The sequence below is a fragment of the Passer montanus genome, unplaced genomic scaffold (assembly GCF_014805655.1).
Source record: "Passer montanus isolate IOZ18808 unplaced genomic scaffold, ASM1480565v1 scaffold53, whole genome shotgun sequence".
Taxonomy (NCBI): Eukaryota; Metazoa; Chordata; class Aves; order Passeriformes; family Passeridae; genus Passer; species Passer montanus.
Genome location: NW_024370263.1, coordinates 8,187,185 through 8,207,272, shown reverse-complemented (window position 1 = coordinate 8,207,272; position 20,088 = coordinate 8,187,185). Strand labels below are relative to the sequence as shown.

Genomic DNA, 20,088 nt, shown 5'->3' with positions numbered 1-20,088 from the left:
TGCCTGTGAATAAGAAAAGGCTGATCTTTGCCTGTCTGCTCCTCCCCTGCAGGCCGAGCTGACCTTCTGCACTGGGGACATCATCACTGTCTTTGGTGAGATCGATGAAGATGGATTTTACTACGTAAGTTGGCTCTGCTGGCCCGCCCCAAACTGCTCCCAGCCTCGCCAAACACCAGCCTGGGGAGGGGATTGGAATTGTGAGAGCTCTCGGCATCCCCAGGGGCCTTAGATGGGGATTTCCTCTTCCTCGCCAGCTTTGAAATAGGCAAAAATATGTCCCTGCCTCCTTGGGAACAAATGTGGTGAGGTGAGAGCTCACTGGGCCTTGCCTGTGCTCGCAGGGTGAGCTCAACGGGCAGAAGGGGCTGGTTCCTTCCAACTTCCTCGAAGAAGTGCCTGATGATGTGGAAGTGTTTCTGTCCGAGGCGCCCTCGCGCTACGCCCACGACGCGGCCCTGCGCCCCAAGGCCAAAAGGGTAAGCAGCCCCTGAGCTCCACCCCTTCCATTCCGTCTCGTGTACAGTTCACACATCATCCCGACATCACGTTTAAATTCATTCGCCCTTTTAAAGTTATCTTTCACATATATAAAATAAAACGTGAGGGAAAATGGCTTCGGCCTTCGCTGGCTCGTTACATTTGTAAATGGAGAAACGAAATTGGCTGCTTGATTGCAGGCATTGCAGTACCGTCCTTTATAACCTGAATTGAAGCAGCTTTTCCTGGTGGTAGTTATTTCCCAAAGCTTCTCACCTGCTCTTGCTAAAAAGGTTCTTGTGCACAAAAGACTGGTACCAGTGTTCCTCTAAATACAAACTGTAACTGCAGCTGCTGGACTGGCAGTGCTCATTTCTTAATCCTCACAACTTCCCGTTCCAACTGGTGATAATTAATTGCTCAGAGATTTCTCTTCCATGAAAGAATTAATCATGTTTAGAGTATCTCATTTTTGGTTTTGTTTCATCACTGCAATACTTTTATATATTATATATTTTATATATATTTTTATTTCTTTGCTCATCTGCTTGGAAACAGAAGAAGAGTGTTCATTTCACACCTTAATAAGGCAATGTAGCCTTCACGTAAGTGAGCAACTGAAGATACCAATAGAGGTCTCAATTAAAGCTACCTGGCTATCTAATGCAAGTCTTGAAACTTAATTGTGGGGAAAAGAAAAGAAATATGTCTCCAAACCCCTTGGCCACAGAAGAACAGGCTGCATGCCTTTGCTGTACCCAGTCAAGTCCTCTCCTTTCTTGGGAGCCAAATCCTTTAAATCAGGACACAGATCAGCCCTCCCTTTGCAAGGTCAGCGTTTGGAACATATTTCTTCCCGAGCTCAATGTTTATGTTTACATAGAAAGGAGAGTTTGATGTCTAACTACCCTACAAACAAAGCTGCATATTGCATTGCTAGCCAAGCTGGGATGTAAAAATTCCAAGCTCCTGTGTCAAGAGAAAAGCACAACAGCTGCAGCCCCTGCAGCAGCAGCAGTGCCGCTGGCACGGACGGTAGTTTACAAGGGGATAGTTGGCTCTGAAACTCACTGCACTCAAACACAGCTACTTAAATTGTCTGCCTTAAAATGTGTTTTCCACAGTGGATTATACCCCAGTTTGCCTAAGACCAACTATTCAAACTTCTGAAAAAAGCCCCTCCCTGTGGTCCAATTCCCTCGGATCGTTCCTAGGAGTGTACATTTGCAATATTAGCAACAAGATTCTGTACATTTGCAATATTAGCAACAATATTCTGTACATTTGCAATATTAGCAACTGTTTGGTTTACCAATGCAATAGAGTCTCGACCTGAAACATGCAGCTCACTGAATGAATGCATTAGACTCGATATCTGGTATCTTCAGGTGTACGTTGGGGTGCTTTACCAAGTTGTTTTGGTTTGGTTTTCTTTTTTTTTTTTCATTAGAATTAGACCTTGATTTAAAATCAAAGTAGGCTTGAAGCCCCTTTGCTTAACTCCCTGTTGCACAAGGAGCCAGTCAACTGCTGCTGTTTTAACTTGAACTACGAGCTAGCAGGCCTCCCTACAGCATGGATTCTACTATGAAAATATCACCTGAATTGATAGTAACCATTTTGCCAGCTGGGCACTGTAGTTAGGATAGCCTGAGTATATGTAATTTTAGCATTTTCATCCAAGTGCTTTTGGTGACTGAAAAAAAAAAAAAAGCTGTTCAAAATATTTAGGAATGCTGTCATCTAACAACCTCATAGCTGCAGCATACACATCGAGCACTCAGGGCCTTTAAGCTTTCTTTGATTGCAATTAAGGTTCATTTTAGCTTTTTCTTTTTCCTTTTTTTTTTTTGTTTTTAAGCCAGTGTGCCATCTTCTCTAATCTGTACATAAAGTTTGCTAGCCAATTTTAAAGAAAAGGCATTTAAAGGACATTAAAAAGTAAGTGATCATGTAGCATTTTAAGTAATTTCTTCTGAAAAGAGTTTGGCTTCTATAGATTGCTAATCTGTAGTAATTAACATGTTTATTTTTCTTAAATCTATAGCTGAAAGTATCCCTCTCCATTTTAGTACTGTCAGAGTACTGAAATGAAAAACCAAAGCCAGTTTTGTGGCTTTTGTGGCCAGAATTCTGGCAAAGCAAGTGTATCCAACATTTCCTTTAAAAAGGTATAACCAAAACTGGGCTTTATTGGGGGGGTTTTGATTTCTATTTTTTTTTTCTCTAAATTGATGTACTTCCCATGAGCCCACGCAGTATTTTAAGCCAGAGAGGAGAGAAGCCCTTTTGTTTAAGCGGGTGATGGGACAAGGGATGTTACCAAGTTTCTTGCTGCTGATGGCTTTGGAGCGTTCAGAGATTGAATAAATGATAACAATGTACCTACTAGGTTCCTCCTGAGAATACAGGTACAGCCCGGCGAGCACCTTCCCCCACAGTCCACCTCCATGCCGGGTCACCTCCGTCACCCCTGCTGGGCTCGGGTGGCCCCGCGAGAGGCAGGGACCTGGCCTCGAAAAAGAAAAAGGGGCTGCTTTCCAAAGGCAAGAAACTGCTGAAAAAGCTTGGTGCAGTGAAATGAGTCATGTGCTCCTGGACAACTTGTAAAGCTTCCAGTCTGTGTACTTTTTTTTTTTTTAATTGAAACTAGGGCTTTCATGACTATGCAGTACTTTACCAGACCGTTGTGTTTTTAACTCTGACATCAATAGAATCATGCCAATTGCTGAATCAAAACAGCAAGAAAGAGAGGGAAATGGATTTGTTGTTGCAAAAACGTTTTTTAAAAAGTTTAAAAAAAAAAAAAGAAAAAAAAAAGAAAGTAAGTTATGGGTTTAAGACCAGAAGAACACGGTTTTAGTTGAAGTCATCTCAACACCTGCAACTCCATTGAAAAATCTCAGCCTTTATTCTCCTTTAACCATGAGTGGGGGGAGAAAACTCTTCACTGTTTGCTAGTTCAGAGATCACCCCACTGTATCCAATCATTAACAGAAATGGTCTTGAAACTCCTAGTTGAATCAGCCTTGATGTTTTGCCTTATTAATGCACAATGATTTGTACTGTCTAATAAATATGCAGCGTACACTTTGTATGTCCTGTGTGTTCAGCTGTCTCCATCCCCCTCCCCACGAGTGAGCACTGCTCCTGCCCCCAGCCCTGCTGCTGGACTCCTGGGCGTGTGCAAGTGCTGTGCTAAATGCTTTTCAGTTGTTGCTGCCCCAGTAAAACCCAACCTTGTCCTGCTTTGCCATTGTCCCTCCTGGACCCAGGCAGTGTCAGTTACTCAGAGCCCCTCCAAGCCCAGTTTGGGGTTCCTGGTTCCCTGCTCTAAGCGACTGGGAACAGCCAGCTGCACACCAACCCCCTTACTCTCCGTTTGTTTTCTGTGGAGGGGCAGCCCTAGGTTAAAGGCATTTTCATGCTGCTGCTGTCAGAGTGAGGCTCAGGTCCATGCACAGTGAAGGACAAAGTGTGTCACAGCCTCAGCCCTGCGAGGCTGCAGCAGGCTCCACCAACCCCAACTCAGCATTGGCATATCACAAAAAACAACCCTACACACTGATGGCAGTCATTGGCTGGTACTATTTTGTAATTCTTGTCCATTTGTAAATTGTTTTTACTGTTTATACATACTTTTCAGACTGCCTTTCTTTTTGTAATTTATGGAAGGTTTATAAATGAATGATCAAAGCTTCCCCATTGTGTCTTCAGATAACAATGTAAATGACTGTAAAATACTGTGTGCTAGATTATAACATTTAATTAAAGACAATAACTGGCCTACATTTGTGGTAAAGTACTGTGTGGGTGTGTGCATGTGTACAAGCGTTGTGTATTATATTTTATATAAATAAATCATTTGATATTTTGTAGAGTGCAGTATGTTTCATAAATCCACTGTGTCAGCCTTTCTTCAGAACTGTCCATGGCTGCTGAAGTTTACTGCAGGATAAAGAAAGGCTCCTCCAGCTGCAGGAGCTTCCCAGAGGTAAAAAAGGGTTTCAAAGTTACTCCAGCCCTTGTCCCACCTGTGCCCAAAGCCCTGCAGTGAAGTACAAAATACACAGAACAGGCCCACACGGGCAAGGATTACAGCAACAACTTTATTCAAATCTCATAAAGAAAAGCAACAAGTTCACAACAAGGTGGTTAAGACAACCAGCACTAATCTGAATTTCTCCACGTGCAGTAGTTTGACTCTAGTACTGCACAAATCTGACATCAACCTCCCTCCCCACACCTGCTGTTAGTTTCACAAAATGGGCTGCAGAACAGTGACCAATGAAAACCTCAGACACGAACAAACCAGGGCTGCTTCCCTTGCCTGGAAGCACAAAACCAAACCCCCAAGGCTGCCAGGGCACTGCTGGGCCCTGCTGGAAATGGCATTTCTCAGTTAGGAAGCTGTCACACAGCTCCAGCCCAGCAGTTCAGCTGTCTGCAGCCCTCTCCTGTGAGCTACAGGCAGAGCAGCAGAGCCCAGGGCTGCCCCTGAGCCCTGGGCTGCCCCTGAGCCCTGGGGGTTGGCACACACAGCAGCCCGAGCCTGGCACAGCCCTCACTGCCCCCAGGCAGAGCCACAGTTTGTGGCTGCTCTGCAAATCCCTCCCAAGGACAACTGTGCCAACCCTTCCAAGGTTCTGCATCACCTACAGCCTGCCAACAAAGCCTTGGTAACCAACAGCATCTGGTCACCTCCTCTAAGGTATGAAACAGTTCAGGAGACAAATCTGGCCCTCATTTTAACCAAGAAAAACAAGGGCTGCCCCTGAGCCCTGGGGGCTGGCACACACAGCAGCCCCCAGCCTGGCACAGCCCTCACTGCCCCCAGGCAGAGCCACAGTTTGTGGCTGCTCTGCAAATCCCTCCCAAGGACAACTGTGCCAACCCTTCCAAGGTTCTGCATCACCTACAGCCTGCCAACAAAGCCTTGGTAACCAACAGCATCTGGTCACCTCCTCTAAGGTATGAAACAGTTCAGGAGACAAATCTGGCCCTCATTTTAACCAAGAAAAACAAGGAATCAACAATATTGAAGCATTTTGAAAATCAGAAGGGTAAACACTAGCTGGAAGTTTGGATTCTGGTCTGCTTAACTCTCTATCTCCCACGCAAGAAGTAATTCTGTAATTCTGTAATTCTCAAAATGTAAATAAGAACAACCAATAAACTTCTGGGAAGAATTTGAGAAAAACTTTAGTAACTAAATAAGTACCAAAACCCATAAAAATTTATGTAATTATTCTATTCTGTTCAAAATGCAAATCTCAAGCTTTTCCTCGGTACAGTGAAAATAAAATAATTTCCATAACTACACACATCCTGTGCATGTCTCTTACGAAAAACCAAGACTCAACCAAAAGCCCAGACAATTCTACATTCCCTGGAGAGGAGCTGCTCTCTTCTGCTTGGCTGCTAACTCAGCTTCAGAGGTAGTACAGTCTGTCTGAAAGCGTCAGGTTTGGTTCTCTGTGAATGCTCTGACCCACAAGGAAAGCCAATTTATGAGCGTACTGGCAAGGAGCAGGTACTCTGATAATACCCTGCAGAAAGGGGAAAGAAGAAAAAAGGCAATTATTTTCAGGTAATTTAAATAAGCATGGAGTCACTGTAACAAAGACCCCTGGACCTCTGAAGTCTGCATACTTGTGAAATTTGTATTCCCTGTTGTTTATGCTCATTTGTGGTGGAAACAACTGTATACACACCCCCAGCAGAACAGAAGAACAGATGCAATAAACCCCAAGCTCCCAACTCCAGTGCCCTCCTGCACCTCTTTCCCAGGTTTACACTCAGTGCTGGCCCTTGCAGAAGGGGGGACGTGGGCTCAGGCCTGTCTGGTGCTTGTGGCTGCTGAAGTGACAGAGCTGGAGCACACCTCAGGCACGGCTGAGCTGGGGGTGCAGCAGAGGCCTCGAGGCACTGCAGCAACACACCTCCACCTCCATCAAGGACTAGATACTTCTGCAGGTAAGCAATTACTTCCATTTTGCTTCTGACAGAATTTGGGAGCAATACTCACAACAAGTGTACACTAGGGAGGATACAGACTGCAGTAACCTTCAGAGAGACCAGGTAACTGTGAACCATCAGTCCTCCACCCCTCTAGGCAGAGGCATGCTCGCAGGCTCTCAAGGCCAGCTGCTGCAGGTGCTGCAGGCTGTGCCTGCCCAGAGGCACACTGTGCCTGCCAGGGCACTCACCGACCAGTTGTAGTACATGTGGCACAGCTTGTAGGTCAGGCGCTGCACGTGGTCGGGTTTCAGCTGGCTGGTGTCGTAGATCACGTTGTAGTGGGTGGGGGCCACGCAGCCGTTCTTCACCGTCTGGCTCACCACGAAGAAGTCGTACCTGCACAGGGGCAGAGCCCACCCGCCCGTCACTGAAGGGTGTGCCTCAGAAAGACCCAAGTGCCCTGCAGCTGGCCCGTGCAGTCCCTTCATGCTTATTGAGTACACCCCAGAGGATGCCCAGGCTCTGGCCCAGCAGCTTCCTCTGTCTGAAAGGCCAGGGACCCGGAGGAACGTGGATAACCCTATTCTGTGGACCAGGTCTTGAGACCACAACAACTTAACTATTTGTTCTAGCCCATTTTCCTCCTGGTAACAACCCTGCACACGCACTTAGCTTACAGTGCTCATTTTCTGCAGCCCCTGCACCACAAAAGTGTGGGAAGTATTTTTACACTTGATCCTACAGTCCATGTACTGCAGGATGTATTTCCTTCCTGGCCAGGCTGCTGGCAGGAGCAGTGTGACCTCTGCAGGAACTCACCACTCTGGTCTGGTCACCACTGTGTCCACAACAGTCCCAGGGGGTGGGTTTTTGAGTCCTCCCCCAATCTCTGCAAAGAACCTGGCACCCACTCGTTTCTTCACCACAATCACAGTGAGTCTCGGGCTAAAAGAAAGGAAAAGGGAAAAACAATACTCCCCCAGAAAACTGCAATAGGAGTGCTTCAGGAGAAGATTCTCTGGAGTTCCCAGGCATTAATTTCACATGTAAGTCTTTACTGATTCAGATTAAATAACACATTGTTCACAACTTTAGATTTTTACTTGGATACAACATTCACATTATTTTTCACCAATCCAACATTCCTTTAACTTCACAGAGAAGAAAATGGATCAAAAAGGGATTTTCTAACTCAAAACTGGATTTCTACTCTCTACCCCCTTGTTTCCTATACAAAACACTGTGTCTTAACAGTATTTTTGGTAAAGCCATTAACAAAGCTAAACAGAAGAACTGAGTGCTTTAATTTCTCTGCTTGCCTGCAGTGTAAGGAAATATTTTATTTTTCAGAGCAGATTAAGTCACTGCAGTTGATAAGTTTCAAAGCAGAATGTTGAAAATATAAGTGACTGGACACCTTCCTTTAAGAAGTGGAAAGAAAAAAAAAATGGCCTTAGCAGACATGTAACTGTCAAGCTATGACCAACCAGTGGGGAAAAAGTAAATTATCACTTCCACCAAGAATGCCCGAAGAGTGGATGTGCACTCATGTGTATGGCAGTCATGTGGTGCATGTACTAAGAATTTTCCTATTATATTATAAGTCAAGTATCTGAAATCATGTAAATAATCATCAGAAAAGCAGTTATCTGAGCTCAGGTGAAAATCAGGATGGAAAGACAACACAGTCTCCATCCACAGCCTCGTTCTGTGCCCCAGTGTTTATTCCTCTGGCAGTGTAAAGAAGAGGGTTGGTAGAAGCAGATTTACCTGTAGTCAGTGCCAATACTCTTCAAGCAATCCAGAAATTGAGGCACTTCATAATTCACCAAAGTATTGAGTTGTCCATCTCCAACACCATCACGATACACAAAGATACGAGAGGGCAAACCCTTATTCCATTTGGACCAGTTCCTCAGAGCAGCTTAAAAAAACAAGAGAAAAAGCCATTAGTTGTAATGTCAATTCATTCCAAAACAAAAAAAGGATTTTTATTCCTAGAAAAACAGCAGTAAGTTGGAAAAGTAAGGTCCTCAATCCTTCAGTAACCTGAAATGGGTCAGCATCGTGCTACAAAACATACCTGCAAGAAGAGCTCTGGTTTGCCTGTGCACCCACAAACAGAAAGGACACAAGGACACACCTGCTCTGCTGCCTCTCATAGCAGGAACTGTGAGCCCTCCTTGAAATCAGACTCCCTTAAAGCATTCTTGGAAGTGCACTGCTCAGTTTTTAATTATTGCAAAGGAATGTGGGAATCAGTGAAAGATTTACACAAGATGCTATTTGTGTTCAGCAGTATTTGTAAGGGAATGTTTAATCTGTTGCTATCCAAGTGCAGGCTGGTAAAGCCTCCCCTCAGGCCAGCAGGAGAGGAGGGTTTTGAGGAAGCTGAATTCTAAGTTCTTATATCTGGCTCCACAAGAGCAGAACTCCTTCCCTTTCCTTCCCTTACTTTGCAAGCAGGTTTTGATTCCATCCACAAGTTCTTGCCCACGACTTTGAACAACGCAGCGGGAGAACCACCTGTGAAGAACAGAATGAAAGAGACTTCAAAGCACTGCCAGGCTTACTGCAATGAAGTTATTTTTAAAATGCCCATGACCACTTAGTCTTTACGGGTCTTGTGGGTCAATGCAGCCAAGGAAGAGCTGGGCTTCTATGAGAATACTCCCCGTGTGGTAAAAGTGTCATAGCATGACTTAAAAATTCTTCTCAACCAAGAAAAGCCTTTCACACCAATCAACTCAAAAGGGGAAAGACCCTCTCACCTTGATGCTCTCTATTTATCTCAGCCATGTCTCCACCACTTGAGCCCTCTCTCAAGCAATGTGGGACAAGACCACCCCTTCAAGTGGGAAAAATTCACAATACATTTCATACTAACCATTACAGCAAACCAATTTTGAATTTTCCTGATGGACCACCACACCGAAGCTGTTTTTCAGTCAAAGGAAGGCTTTTTTACCTTTGCAGCCTGTCTTACCGTGTGACTGCTGGATTCAGGCTGGCGACGAAGCCGGCGATGGACTGCTTCCCAGAGACGGTGTCATGGTAACAATCAATGCCCACAATCATCACCTGCTTCAGCTGCAAAGCAACCACAGCACCGCGTTGGGTGCGTACAGGGACGCTTTTAACAAAGCCTAACAAAGGGGAGTTAGCATTGGTAAGAAGGTACTCACGGGGATCTCCACGCTCCAGAGCTCTCCCCCCATTTTGCAGTTCATCTGCAGGGCGATTTTCGTGGCGACCGTCATGATGGTCTGCGGCTTGCTCAGAGTGCGAGCCAGCACACACTGGCTGGGGATGGGGCAGTCTGTGCACAGGTATTTCTTGATGGCATCATACTTATCCTTCCGGGAGCTAGACAAGATACAAACTACCTTTGAAGAAAAAAGAGTCTCTGTAAGCAGCTGCATTATACAGCACTCAAACAGTTCTTTAGGAAAAAGTTCTTATGCTCAAGAGAAATATTCAAATGTTCACAGTGAAAGAAAGAACTGCCAAGTGTCAGTGTCTGTAGTTCAGAACCAAAGGCTCTTATGCAGAAGGATACCCATGCTCAGTGTTAGGTTTGCACAGGAGGATGGGCAGGTACACAGTGGATTCTCAGGAGCCCAGAGCTGCATTTCTGAGAGCAGATCCCACTAAACACCCATTGCAGAGATAACCAGGATTTGAAATTATGGATTCAAATACATACTATGTCTATGTCAGGGGTAACCCTTTGCTGTAGAACCCTTAAATATGCTTCTGTTCTATCATCTACTTCAATCCTGAAAAGAAAGAGAGGAAATGCTTACAGAAAAAGAACAACTAACAGCTATTGAAACCAGCAAAAGCACAAAAGCTCACTGTGCATCAATAGTGTATGAAATGTCACATTTACAGCTATTAGCAAACCACTTTCACACATCTGCAGATTAAAAGGAATCACCTCCAAACTCAGGCTTCCAGACACAATGAAATTCAAAATTAAAGGCAAGTATGGGTACTCAAGGGAGGATATTTGCAAGGAGAACAGATCAGAATCAGAATACATCCTAAGTCAGCAGAAAATACTCCTTAGAGAAGGGTTTGCTCAATGACTGTCTGTCTGATACTTCTTAGTTCTGGCATATGAAAAGCTCTCAGAAATAAAAGTATGACTAAGGAAAGTCAATCACTGGAGAAAACGGAACCATCTGCATAGTGAAAGAACTCTGCTTTACTAACAACCTCCCAGACATTGGCCGTGTGACGCACTACGCCCTCCCCTCGCACAGCCCACCACGGTGGTATCTTTCCCTCAGCTCAGCGAGGACACTCACATGTTGGGCCTGTTCATGCGGATGCCCATGGACGGGGTGACCTTGAAGAGGCTCTGCAGCAGGGTGTTGGCCACGTCGTAGTTGCGGCGGGTGTAGATGAGCAGCCAGCTGTCCATGGGCACCGAGCGGATCAGCGGCACGCCGCGCGTCTCCTTGGTCCAGTCGGCAAACTGAGGGTTGTAATCGAACTGCAGAGCAAACAGCTCGTGTCTGACACAGCCTCTGACTGAGCACGTCTACTGTTCACACGGGCCACCCTGCCTGTCACTGAGCACACCCTGCCTGTCACTGAGCACACCCTGCCTGTGTTCCACCTACCCAGCTGAAATCCTTAGTGGCGTTTCACCCGAAAGCCTTGGTACCTTTCTAATAGCTGGAAACAAATGAGAAACATCTCAGCTCTCCTAGACTGTGTTCCTGACCAGAAGGACTGCTCTGCAAGGATGACCCTATTGTGATGGAGTGCCTTCCCAACCACAGCTTGGGAACAACTTAAGAAATTTGCAATTCTCCTGCTTGGACAAAGACTTGTGTATAACATTTTCACTCTTTATCCTTCACTTATAAACCAAAAAGTACTCTTTCCTTCCTTAAGAACTTGTTCCACCAGTGAGACACCCAGAAGATTTTAGAAGCTGATTTATTATTTACCATGGTTCCTGATTGAAAGATCTTTTCTCCTTGAACAACTCTTCCTGTAAAGGACACTGATTTATAATCAAAGCTTAAACCCCAGTTTCGGAGCTCCTTCTGAACATTGTCATCTCTGTATAAAAACAAGATTTGAATGAAAAATGTGAGAAATTTGTTCCTGCTGACTGTTTTAAAACTAGTAAGACTGTGAGAAGTCTGTTATACACATCTTTGCTGGGACAGAGGACACGGGGGTGCCATACTTTTGGATGTAGCTCAGAAGCCTCCCGAGCTCGCGCTGCCTCTGCTCAGGCGGCAGCCGTGTGTGGATGGCCAAGTCTTTCATCATGTTGAAATCGTTGCGCATCTTGTCAGTCAGCCCTGCCAACAGCAAAGCCTTTTCTGAGTCCAAGTTAACATGAAGGACTGTAAAAATTAAACTTGCAGCTCGTGCAGGTAAGTGATACATGTGCTGCAGACACAGGGAGCGGTGGCAGCAGTAGCCAAAGTTTTCAGTTGCTTACATACATCCCCACTGGCATAGAAAAAAATCCTGAATTTTTGCACTTGAGAGGAAACCACACAAGGCACTGCAGCTCTTCAGCTCCGTTTTCAAACCAAAACAAACAGTGCTGAGATGTTCAGGTACTGCTAGTGCGAAGTGAGTATCTCAGAGCAAAACATCTATTTATGTATCTTAAAATATTATCAATTTCTAGTGAATTGCTCTTTTTCAACCAAAGTTCTACCACCAAAACTCTACAAGTTAGCAGAGTGCTGATGTTGGATACCACAGCTAAACACTATGCAACAATAAACCCCCTCAAACCTTCCAGTCCCATTTAAATATCCAATCTTTTAGCTACAACATGTGTTCCTAAACTCACATTTATACAAACAAAACAGTTTCCCTGAACTCTGCAGAAAGCTGCTGTCAGAACACCTCTCTCAGTAGGCATTATGGTTTGACAGATGCTTTGATATGGAGAAATACTACAGTACCTGTTAGGGAGCACAGCTCTGGAATCAGAGCCACAGATCCTTGTATGTTCCCTCTCTTCCTCTTCATCTGGCTGATCAGGACAGGCTGCATCCAATCACTAATTTCTATGTTATATTGCTGTATCAGAAATACAGACTGCATGTTAATTTACTCATAACAAACATCATTTCTGAATAACGCAGCTAACTCTGGAAAAGAAGTATTGCTCCTAAAACAAACAACCCCAAAAGCAACTAGCAACCTTTTTCAATCAGTCCACCTCACAAGAACTGGTTTTGCCAGAAAAGGCAAAGCAGGGAAGCACTATTCTCTCAAGTGATGCCATCAAAGGCACAAAGCCTGTGCCTTGCTTGAGGCATTATCACCTGGGCTATCTAACTCAATATTGGGATGCTCCTTCCAGTTCAGCAATGGAGAAAGCTCCTGCCCTACAAGGCAATTTAGGAAATCACAAGAATCAAACAAGACTGCCACGTGAAGCTGCTGAAATTTAGCCTTCCCATAACCTTAAGCTCCATCCTGTTTCCACTGAGGCTGGTATGCATGAAGACCTGACAATTACAGTGGGAGGCCTCAATGGTCAAGCTATGACAGACTCAATCCAGAGGTGCTCTGGCTTTCCCAACCCCAGTTCTGCATGCTGTGACAATGTATCTGCATTCCTCCCACATCACCTGTCCCTGCTTCCACCTTCCCAATGCTTCCTGCTTGAGTTTTCCCAAGGGCTCCTTGCTCATCCATGCAGCCCTCCTGGCCTTTCTGCCTGAGCAACTACTCCCTGGGGTGGAGCACTCCCACCAAACCACGCTGTGCAGGTTAGCTACTGACCTCAGATTACACAGCGTCCTTTAAACAAAATTCTGTTCAAAATACTATGAATTACAAATCCACGCATCCTACGTAACCTGGAACAATGACCGAACGTTCCAAGTTAAAGCATAAAACACACAGTTCAATTTTCATACCTTTTTGTAGTACTCCACAAAGCTCATCTCAGAACCATCTGATTTTCTAAAGGTACTCTTTGGATTGTTATCCCAGTCGATGTCATCAATTCTGTACGTTCTGTTATTGTACCTACATAAACATTTCATCACTTTTTGTTTAAATCTTAACTCAAATAGAAAAGAAATACACTGGGATGACAAAGTACTGTCAGTACTCATGCAAGCTGGAAGTTTTGCTCCTTTCAGAAGTAATAACTTCAAGCTTTTAATTGTAATAGGCTCTCAATTCTACCACAAGCTGAAGTGTAATAAAACCAAAGAAAACCAGCATGTACTTCTGCTTTTGCAAACGCTGTCACCCTGATCAGTTTGCTAGCTGGACAATGACAGCATTTTTTGGCTTTCTGATGCTTTATTGCCTACTTCAGGACATGGAGCATAGAGAGCTCTCCCAGACAACAAAAGACTTACTTTGTGAGGACAATTAAACCAATCAGCTCTTTAGCACAGGTGTCTCTAAATCTCTCCTCTCCAACCTGGGAGTGAAGGCTGTGCATGGTGTCCAGCACTGTCTCCCCACGCAGAACCTTGTGGCTCACGTCTGCACACAGCATGATGTTCTCCTCATACTGCAGGATGGAGCTGGTGAAGCCCAGCCACACCATCAGCCTGGCAAAAGAGAACACACAAAATCTCAGTGTGCTTTAGAGCATCTCCAGTCTCACCCCTTATTCCTGTTCACTTGCACAGACACCAGAGAGCAGTGATGGCACAAAGAAGCCATCATCCAAATCTAAACAAGCTCTAGAAGGTTAACAAAATCAAAAATATTTTACAGGTAGTATCTTTAGTCAGCTAAATAATCCATTTCATGCTGTTAAGGATCTCACAAAGTGTGCAGGCATTCAGGACACGTTCAGAACACAAAGAGCAGGAGTTTACCCAGCAGGACACTGCCCAGTCCCTTCCACCAGCCAGGCTGCACAGGTCAGATTAACAGCAGGGAGTGCAGCACAGCCACAGGCCCCAGGCAAACTCAGGCCTAACAACTTGTAGAGCAGGCCCAGAGCAGCCAGGAGCACCCTGCAGGGATCCTGCAGGGAACAGGGCAGCCCTGACAGCCAGCAGCCCTTGCCCCAGCACCCCTCCAAAGGCCAAGGGCTTCTGCCTCACCTGTGGTTAGGGATGCTGACTGGATCACTGGGGTTGTAGTAATTACGTCCAATCTGCTGCAAATTCAGCATCTTCAAAAGCCTAAAAATAGAAAAATGGGATGTCCTTTAGCATCATTACTACTATTATCATCATCACATCATGCATGGTCCAATCCCTATACACAAACTCATTGTTTATCTGACTATGTGGAATATGAACTTCTCATTAAACTGAATTTATAAAGGTCAGGGACACTTATTAACAATAATCAGGTGAGAAGTTCACGTGCAAGTTCACCTTTCACCAAGCAGCTGAAGGTAGCAGTCAAACAGGCTAACCTCAGGTGAACCACACAGCCAGGTAGGAAGGTTAAGAGGAAAGACTACAGTCACAAAGGAGGAAACTTCCAGTTCAATGTCCTGCTCTGTTATTTGCTTTAAGAGGCAAACCCACACACACAAAGGAAGGTGGGGTGCTGTAACTGCCTACAACAGCATGAACTCCTTTCACACTAACACAGCCCAGAAATACACACAACTGCACTTTACAGTATTAGCAAATGTGGTTGGCCCCATGGTAACAGCAGCCAGAAAGGCTTAAAAATTTACATTTATAATAATTATTAGTTGTAGCCTATTCCTTGGAATGGAAAAACTTACTTCAGATATTTTTAGAGTAACTTCTTATAAAGACATAACTTGTACAGCAAACCTTCTAAAAATGATGTTGTAAAACTGCAGACAAGTAGGTGAAGTGGGTGGCAACTCATTAGTGAGTGTGACTGTTATCTTCACATCCTCCCCATTTCGAGTCCTACTGAACAGCTCAGTAACCTGAGAAAGTGAAATGAGGTTAACAAAACCAGAGCAAACAGCACTGTCTCTGGATTTTGCTCCAGTAATATCAAACTGGACTTAGCCATTTTTATTCCAAGCAATAATTCAAGACTAACTGAAATGTGGATTTGATCTCCCACCAGGACTGTGAAATACAACCTGAAGGACTCTGCTCATCAGGGTGAACACAACTCGGGGGGAGAATGGGCTCTGCCCAGAGCAGCTGAACTCAAGATGAAGGCAGGGACAGCACTTACCCATTACCATGACAGGAAAAAGACTCAGCTTGAGGAACTAAACTTAACATATTGCCAACTAATATGTATTTAATTACTGATTCAGATACTGGGAAGCAAAAAGACAAAGATTAGCACACACAGTGAAAACCTCTTCCCCTCTCCCTTTTCCAAACTCAGCTTCACTCCGGACTCCTCTGGCCCCCCTGTGAACAGCTCAGGCTGCACCCAGACCCTGCAGTGAGGCACGGAGTGCCACAAGGCACAGAGGGCAGGGACTACCACCAGTACAGAGGTGTTTTCCCTCTGGTGTTCCCTTCTTTTCAGATTTTTCTTTGCTCTGCAACTTTTCCCTGCTTTTTAAATACACAGAGGTGCCAACAACTTTGCTGATGGTCTCATCTTTAGCCTGCAATGGGTCCACTGTGGAGCTGGCTGGCAATGACTGTGCAACACAGGGCTGACCCTGACCCCTTCCCACAGAGCCACCCCGACCCCTCCAGCTACCAAAACCTTGCCACATACCCCAACTTAGCCATTTTTATTCCAAGAAATAGCTCAAGACCAACTGAAATGTGGATTCGATCTCCCACTAGGACTGTGAAATATACATACATATATATATATACACACACACCCCCTTTCAATAATGTGGGGTGTTAAAATACAGGAGGTATGAAAAGATGTAAGCACAAAGGAAACGAAAGGAGAAATACTGTCTGTACTATCACTTCTGTGCAGAGGATGATTCTAGCCTGCAGAAATTAACCATTAGAACCAGAAGTTCATTACCAAATTTCTCTACATGTACAAACTGGCTTATACTGATATCCTCAATCCAACTAAATACCTCTTGTGGGACATCAACTCCCTAACTTCACCTAGGTAGCAAGGAACAAGACTAAGCTGCAAGTCGTGATGAAAAGAGCATTCCCGTGCGCACCTTGCTCTCGAGCTTCTTGGGCAGGAACAGAATGGAGCCGTCGAAGGCGTGGGTCTTGCCGATGGTCTCCTCGTGCTGGAAGAGCAGGGCCGAGCGCAGGCGCCGCGCCTCCATCTCGGGGCTGTAGCCAACGTGGTACTGGTACAGGGCCCACTGCGGGCGCGACGTCAGCCGGAAGTGGTTGGTGGTCAGCTTGATCATTTTTCCTGAAAAACCTGAAATGGGAGAGGCGTGGTAACAGTTACAAAGTGTAACAGTCATTCAACAGCGCTCAGAGAGTTCTTCCAGCTATGGCAGCCAGACAAAGATTAGAGCTCAGCTGTGTTTCTCATCTGCTCTAGCCCCATGTTATCAGACACTCATGTGCCCTCTGGAGCTTTCTGCAGAGCCTTCAGCTGCCAGGACAACGCTCCATGCTCCTCTGCAGCTACCAGCAACAACTTCTTATCTAATACACTCTGAAGATTTTTTTTACTTGGCTCTTTAGGGGAAACTGAGAGCAGAAATAAAGGAAACTCTTTCATTTCAAATGGCTAGCATGTCTGGAGTCTACTTTAAACATACCGGTTTTGGATTCCTGCACATGCATCATGGCTTGCCGAGTGTTCACCCCAAGGTCGTGGAAATCTCTGCGACGTCCACCCCTATCTCTTAAAGACAAATCCTGGAGTCCTGAGGAAACCTGCAACCCTATTGTTTAAAATGCAAGAATCACAATCAAGTAATAAATAACATATATACTATCATATATTAACAAATAAAAATATATAACGCAATTAAATCTTGAAAGGCATCAAGACAAATTTAAGAGTGATCACAAAATGTTAAGTTTCAGCTTTTGCTCTGTAGCAAACATCTTCCAAATCTTAGTAACAAATCTTGTTTTGAAAAGAAAAAAAAGACAAACACAGTCTAAAGGATGCCTTATTTGGATCCTCTCCAAAACAGGGGCTCTTGTGGACCCTGGATCTCCCAGCCCTTCTGACCTTCAGGCCTCCTCTCCTGCAGGGGGTTCTCACCGCCGCGCAGGCGCCCGTGGGCCCCGGGCTCTTCGGGCTGTGCTGGAGGAACATGGAGCTGCTGGAGCTGCTGCGGGTGCTGGAGCTGCTGGAACTGCTGCAGTTGCTGCGGGTGCTGGAGCTGCTGGGGATGCTGGAGCTGCTGCGGGTGCTGCAGCTGCTGCTGGGGCTGCTGCGGGTGCCGGCGGCCGCGCAGCGGGCCGGGCACGCCCTGCTGGAGCTGCCACTGCTGGGAACAAACAGCCACGGAGTGCACGAGTTAGGGACACTCACACCCTTTCACGTACGTTCACGTTTAAAACCTTTTTTTCCTGTACTAAGTAGCAGAGTTACTATTCTACACCTGGAACTCGAAGTTACTGGAGTGTGGAAGCCTTTTAACTTCTTATTCATTTAACTAATAGCCAATGCAAATCCCCTATTTCCATGCTCTAACTAAAATTTATGGACTTCTCATTTTCTACAGTCCCTCTGATACCTCAAGTAACTGACCACTTATTCTATAAAAACGTCTTTTGTAATTTTAGTGTCTAGTGAATAAGTAATACTAAAAAGTGCCAGGGCTGGAAGAACAGCAATCTTAAGCCATGAGCAATCCCACAATTCAGAGTTTCATTTTACTGGAAACTTAATAAAACAGAGCTATATTAACTGTACGCCCAGCAGAAGATATGCATACACACATAAAACATACAACACATATGCCTGATATTGAAACAGGAAGCAGGTGAGGTAAGGATCTCAAATCCTGAAAACCAACTCACAGGTGCATCTCCTACAGCAGGAGGAAGAGGTGTCTGTCTGGGAGGTCTTCCTCTGGCTCTGGCTCTTCCAGTCATCTTCTAAAACAAGTAACCTACAGCATTAGTGTTCTGTCTTCTCCTTCCCACCCTTATCCCAACAAATACTATGAGCAGCACTAGAGCATTTATCCTGCTTTAATTCCAACGGGCTCAGCAGAACACACCCATCCCTGCAGGATTCTCTGCTCGGGGATCTCCACGCTGACAGAGCCATAGGGGAGGGAGGGCAAGGCCCTTCAGCCAGGTTTGCAGGGCCGGGCCGGGCCCCACAGAGCTGAGGCTGCCGAGTCAGTCAGCCCGGAGGGCGCGGCGGGAGCTGCGGCCTCAGCCCCGCGCCCCGCAGGGCCTCGGGCCGCTCCTCCGAGAGCTCGGCCAGCCCGGCTCGCTACCTTCCACGGAGCACGTGCCAGCGCCGCGGCCTGCTCGGGGCCCAGCCTGCCCATCCTGGGCACCCACAGCCCGGCCCGGCCCGGCCCGGCTCCAGCAGCCCGAGGGGCCGCACCCCCGGCAGCGCCGCGCCCGCCTCGGCCTTACCTCCGCCTGCCCTCGGGCCGCGCAGGGACACTGCTCCTACCGGCCTGCAGACACAGGCCGCCCTCCCCGAGCCCCCGCACGACTGTGCGCCCGCTGGAGCCGCCGCCGCTGCCGCGGGACGGGCCCGGAACAGCCCCGGGACAGCCCCGGCCCCGCCGCGCCCTCAGCACCGAGCCCGCACGGCACGCGACTGCGGGGCGAGGCGGGAAGGCGCCCGCTGCGCCCATTGGCTGCCGAGCGCTGCCGGGGAGAGCCGAAGGGAGCCGAGGGGAGCCGAAGGGCCGTGCCCTCACGGCACCGCCTCTTGTGGCCGTGCCCGCGGGGGCTGCCCGGGACAGGGGTGACAGAGCCCGGGACAGCGGGGACAGAGTTCGGGACAGCGGGGACAGAGCCCGGGACAGCGGGGACAGAGCTCGGGACAGCGGGGATCCAGCCCGGGATAGCGAGGATAGAGGGGATCCAGCCCGGGACAGCGGGGACAGAGCTCGGGACAGCGGGGATCCAGCCCGGGACAGCGGGGACAGAGCTCGGGATAGCGGGTTTCCCCCGGACCGAGCGGGGCGGGCGCTGTCCCCGTTCCCGGGCTCTGTTCCCGTTCCCGGGCGCTGTCCCCGTTCCCGGCCTCTGTTCCCGTTCCCGGGCTCTGTCCCTGTTCCCGGGCGCTGTTCCCGTTCCCGGGCGCTGTTCCCGGTGTCCCGAGCGCTGTTCCCGTTCCCGGGCTCTGTTCCCCGTTCCCGGGCTCTGTTCCCGTTCCCGGGCGCTGTCCCCGTTCCCGGGCGCTGTTCCCGGTGTCCCGAGCTCTGTTCCCGTTCCCGGGCTCTGTTCCCCGTTCCCGGGCTCTGTTCCCGTTCCCGGGCTCTGTCCCCGTTCCCGGGCTCTGTTCCCCGTTCCCGGCCTCTGTTCCCCGTTCCCGGGGGCTGTTCCCGTTCCCGGGGGCTGTTCCCGTTCCCGGGCTCTGTTCCCGTTCCCGGGCTCTGTCCCCGTTCCCGGGCTCTGTCCCCGTTCCCGGGCTCTGTTCCCGTTCCCGGGCTCTGTCCCCGTTCCCGGGCGCTGTTCCCGGGCTCTGTCCCCGTTCCCGGGCGCTGTGCCCGGTGTCCCGGCAGGACGCGAGCAGCCCGGTCCCGCCGGCAGTGACTGATTCCCCTCTCCGCCCGTGGAAATGAAATGTCAGCTGGCCAGGAGATGGAGCAGTGGAACCAGAAATGGAGCTTCTGTTGTTAGATAT

The 20,088-nt window shown here is 47.4% G+C and overlaps 2 protein-coding genes across 17 annotated transcripts in view; one reads left to right on the top strand and one right to left on the bottom strand.

The window, feature by feature from the left end:
* Nucleotides 1-3,275, top strand: part of RIMBP2 (RIMS binding protein 2) — a 78,326-nt gene extending 75,051 nt beyond the window's left edge. For 3 of the 13 annotated variants that reach the window (XM_039724531.1, XM_039724528.1, XM_039724529.1), the window contains exons 19-21: nt 53-124; nt 345-479; nt 2,873-3,275. In XM_039724531.1, coding sequence (XP_039580465.1) covers nt 53-124; nt 345-479; nt 2,873-3,064 — 399 coding nt within the window. In that variant the 3' untranslated portion in view covers nt 3,065-3,275. Of the gene's footprint in view, nt 1-52; nt 125-344; nt 480-1,038; nt 2,211-2,341 lie in introns of those variants that run through there. The other 10 variants (XM_039724534.1, XM_039724533.1, XM_039724539.1 and 7 more) reach the window with 7 other exon arrangements.
* A 1,312-nt stretch (nt 3,276-4,587) lies between these two features.
* On the bottom strand, nt 4,588-19,116 carry PIWIL1 (piwi like RNA-mediated gene silencing 1). Of its 4 annotated transcripts, none has more exons than XM_039724902.1 (22): nt 18,864-19,116; nt 18,291-18,368; nt 17,494-17,755; nt 17,072-17,197; nt 16,508-16,722; nt 15,204-15,325; nt 14,511-14,591; nt 13,809-14,006; nt 13,356-13,467; nt 12,390-12,507; nt 11,651-11,768; nt 11,406-11,520; nt 10,755-10,942; nt 10,148-10,220; nt 9,627-9,827; nt 9,428-9,531; nt 8,897-8,967; nt 8,212-8,365; nt 7,261-7,386; nt 6,690-6,837; nt 5,244-6,029; nt 4,588-4,984 (listed from the first exon to the last, which is right to left on the bottom strand). In XM_039724902.1, exons 2-21 carry the CDS (start codon nt 18,363-18,365, stop codon nt 5,913-5,915), a joined length of 2,724 nt encoding a protein of 907 aa, XP_039580836.1. In that variant the 5' UTR covers nt 18,366-18,368; nt 18,864-19,116; the 3' UTR covers nt 4,588-4,984; nt 5,244-5,912. The 4 variants fall into 4 exon arrangements, with proteins under 4 accessions (XP_039580836.1, XP_039580839.1, XP_039580838.1 ...); XM_039724905.1 differs by having other exon boundaries at nt 17,527-17,755; XM_039724904.1 differs by having other exon boundaries at nt 17,494-17,752.
* Between the last annotated feature and the right edge of the window lie 972 nt (nt 19,117-20,088).

Excerpts from the sequence above, each read along its gene's own strand:
- PIWIL1 (XM_039724902.1), bottom strand. The coding sequence starts at position 18,365 with ATGACTGGAAGAGCCAGAGCCAGAGGAAGACCTCCCAGACAGACACCT. Across the intron at positions 15,326-16,507 it reads CCAAGAAGCTCGAGAGCAAG|GTTACTGAGCTGTTCAGTAG; the intron begins GTGCGCACGGGA and ends TCACTTTCTCAG. Across the intron at positions 6,838-7,260 it reads GTGGTGACCAGACCAGAGTG|GTACGACTTCTTCGTGGTGA; the intron begins GTGAGTTCCTGC and ends GCCCCTGTGCAG.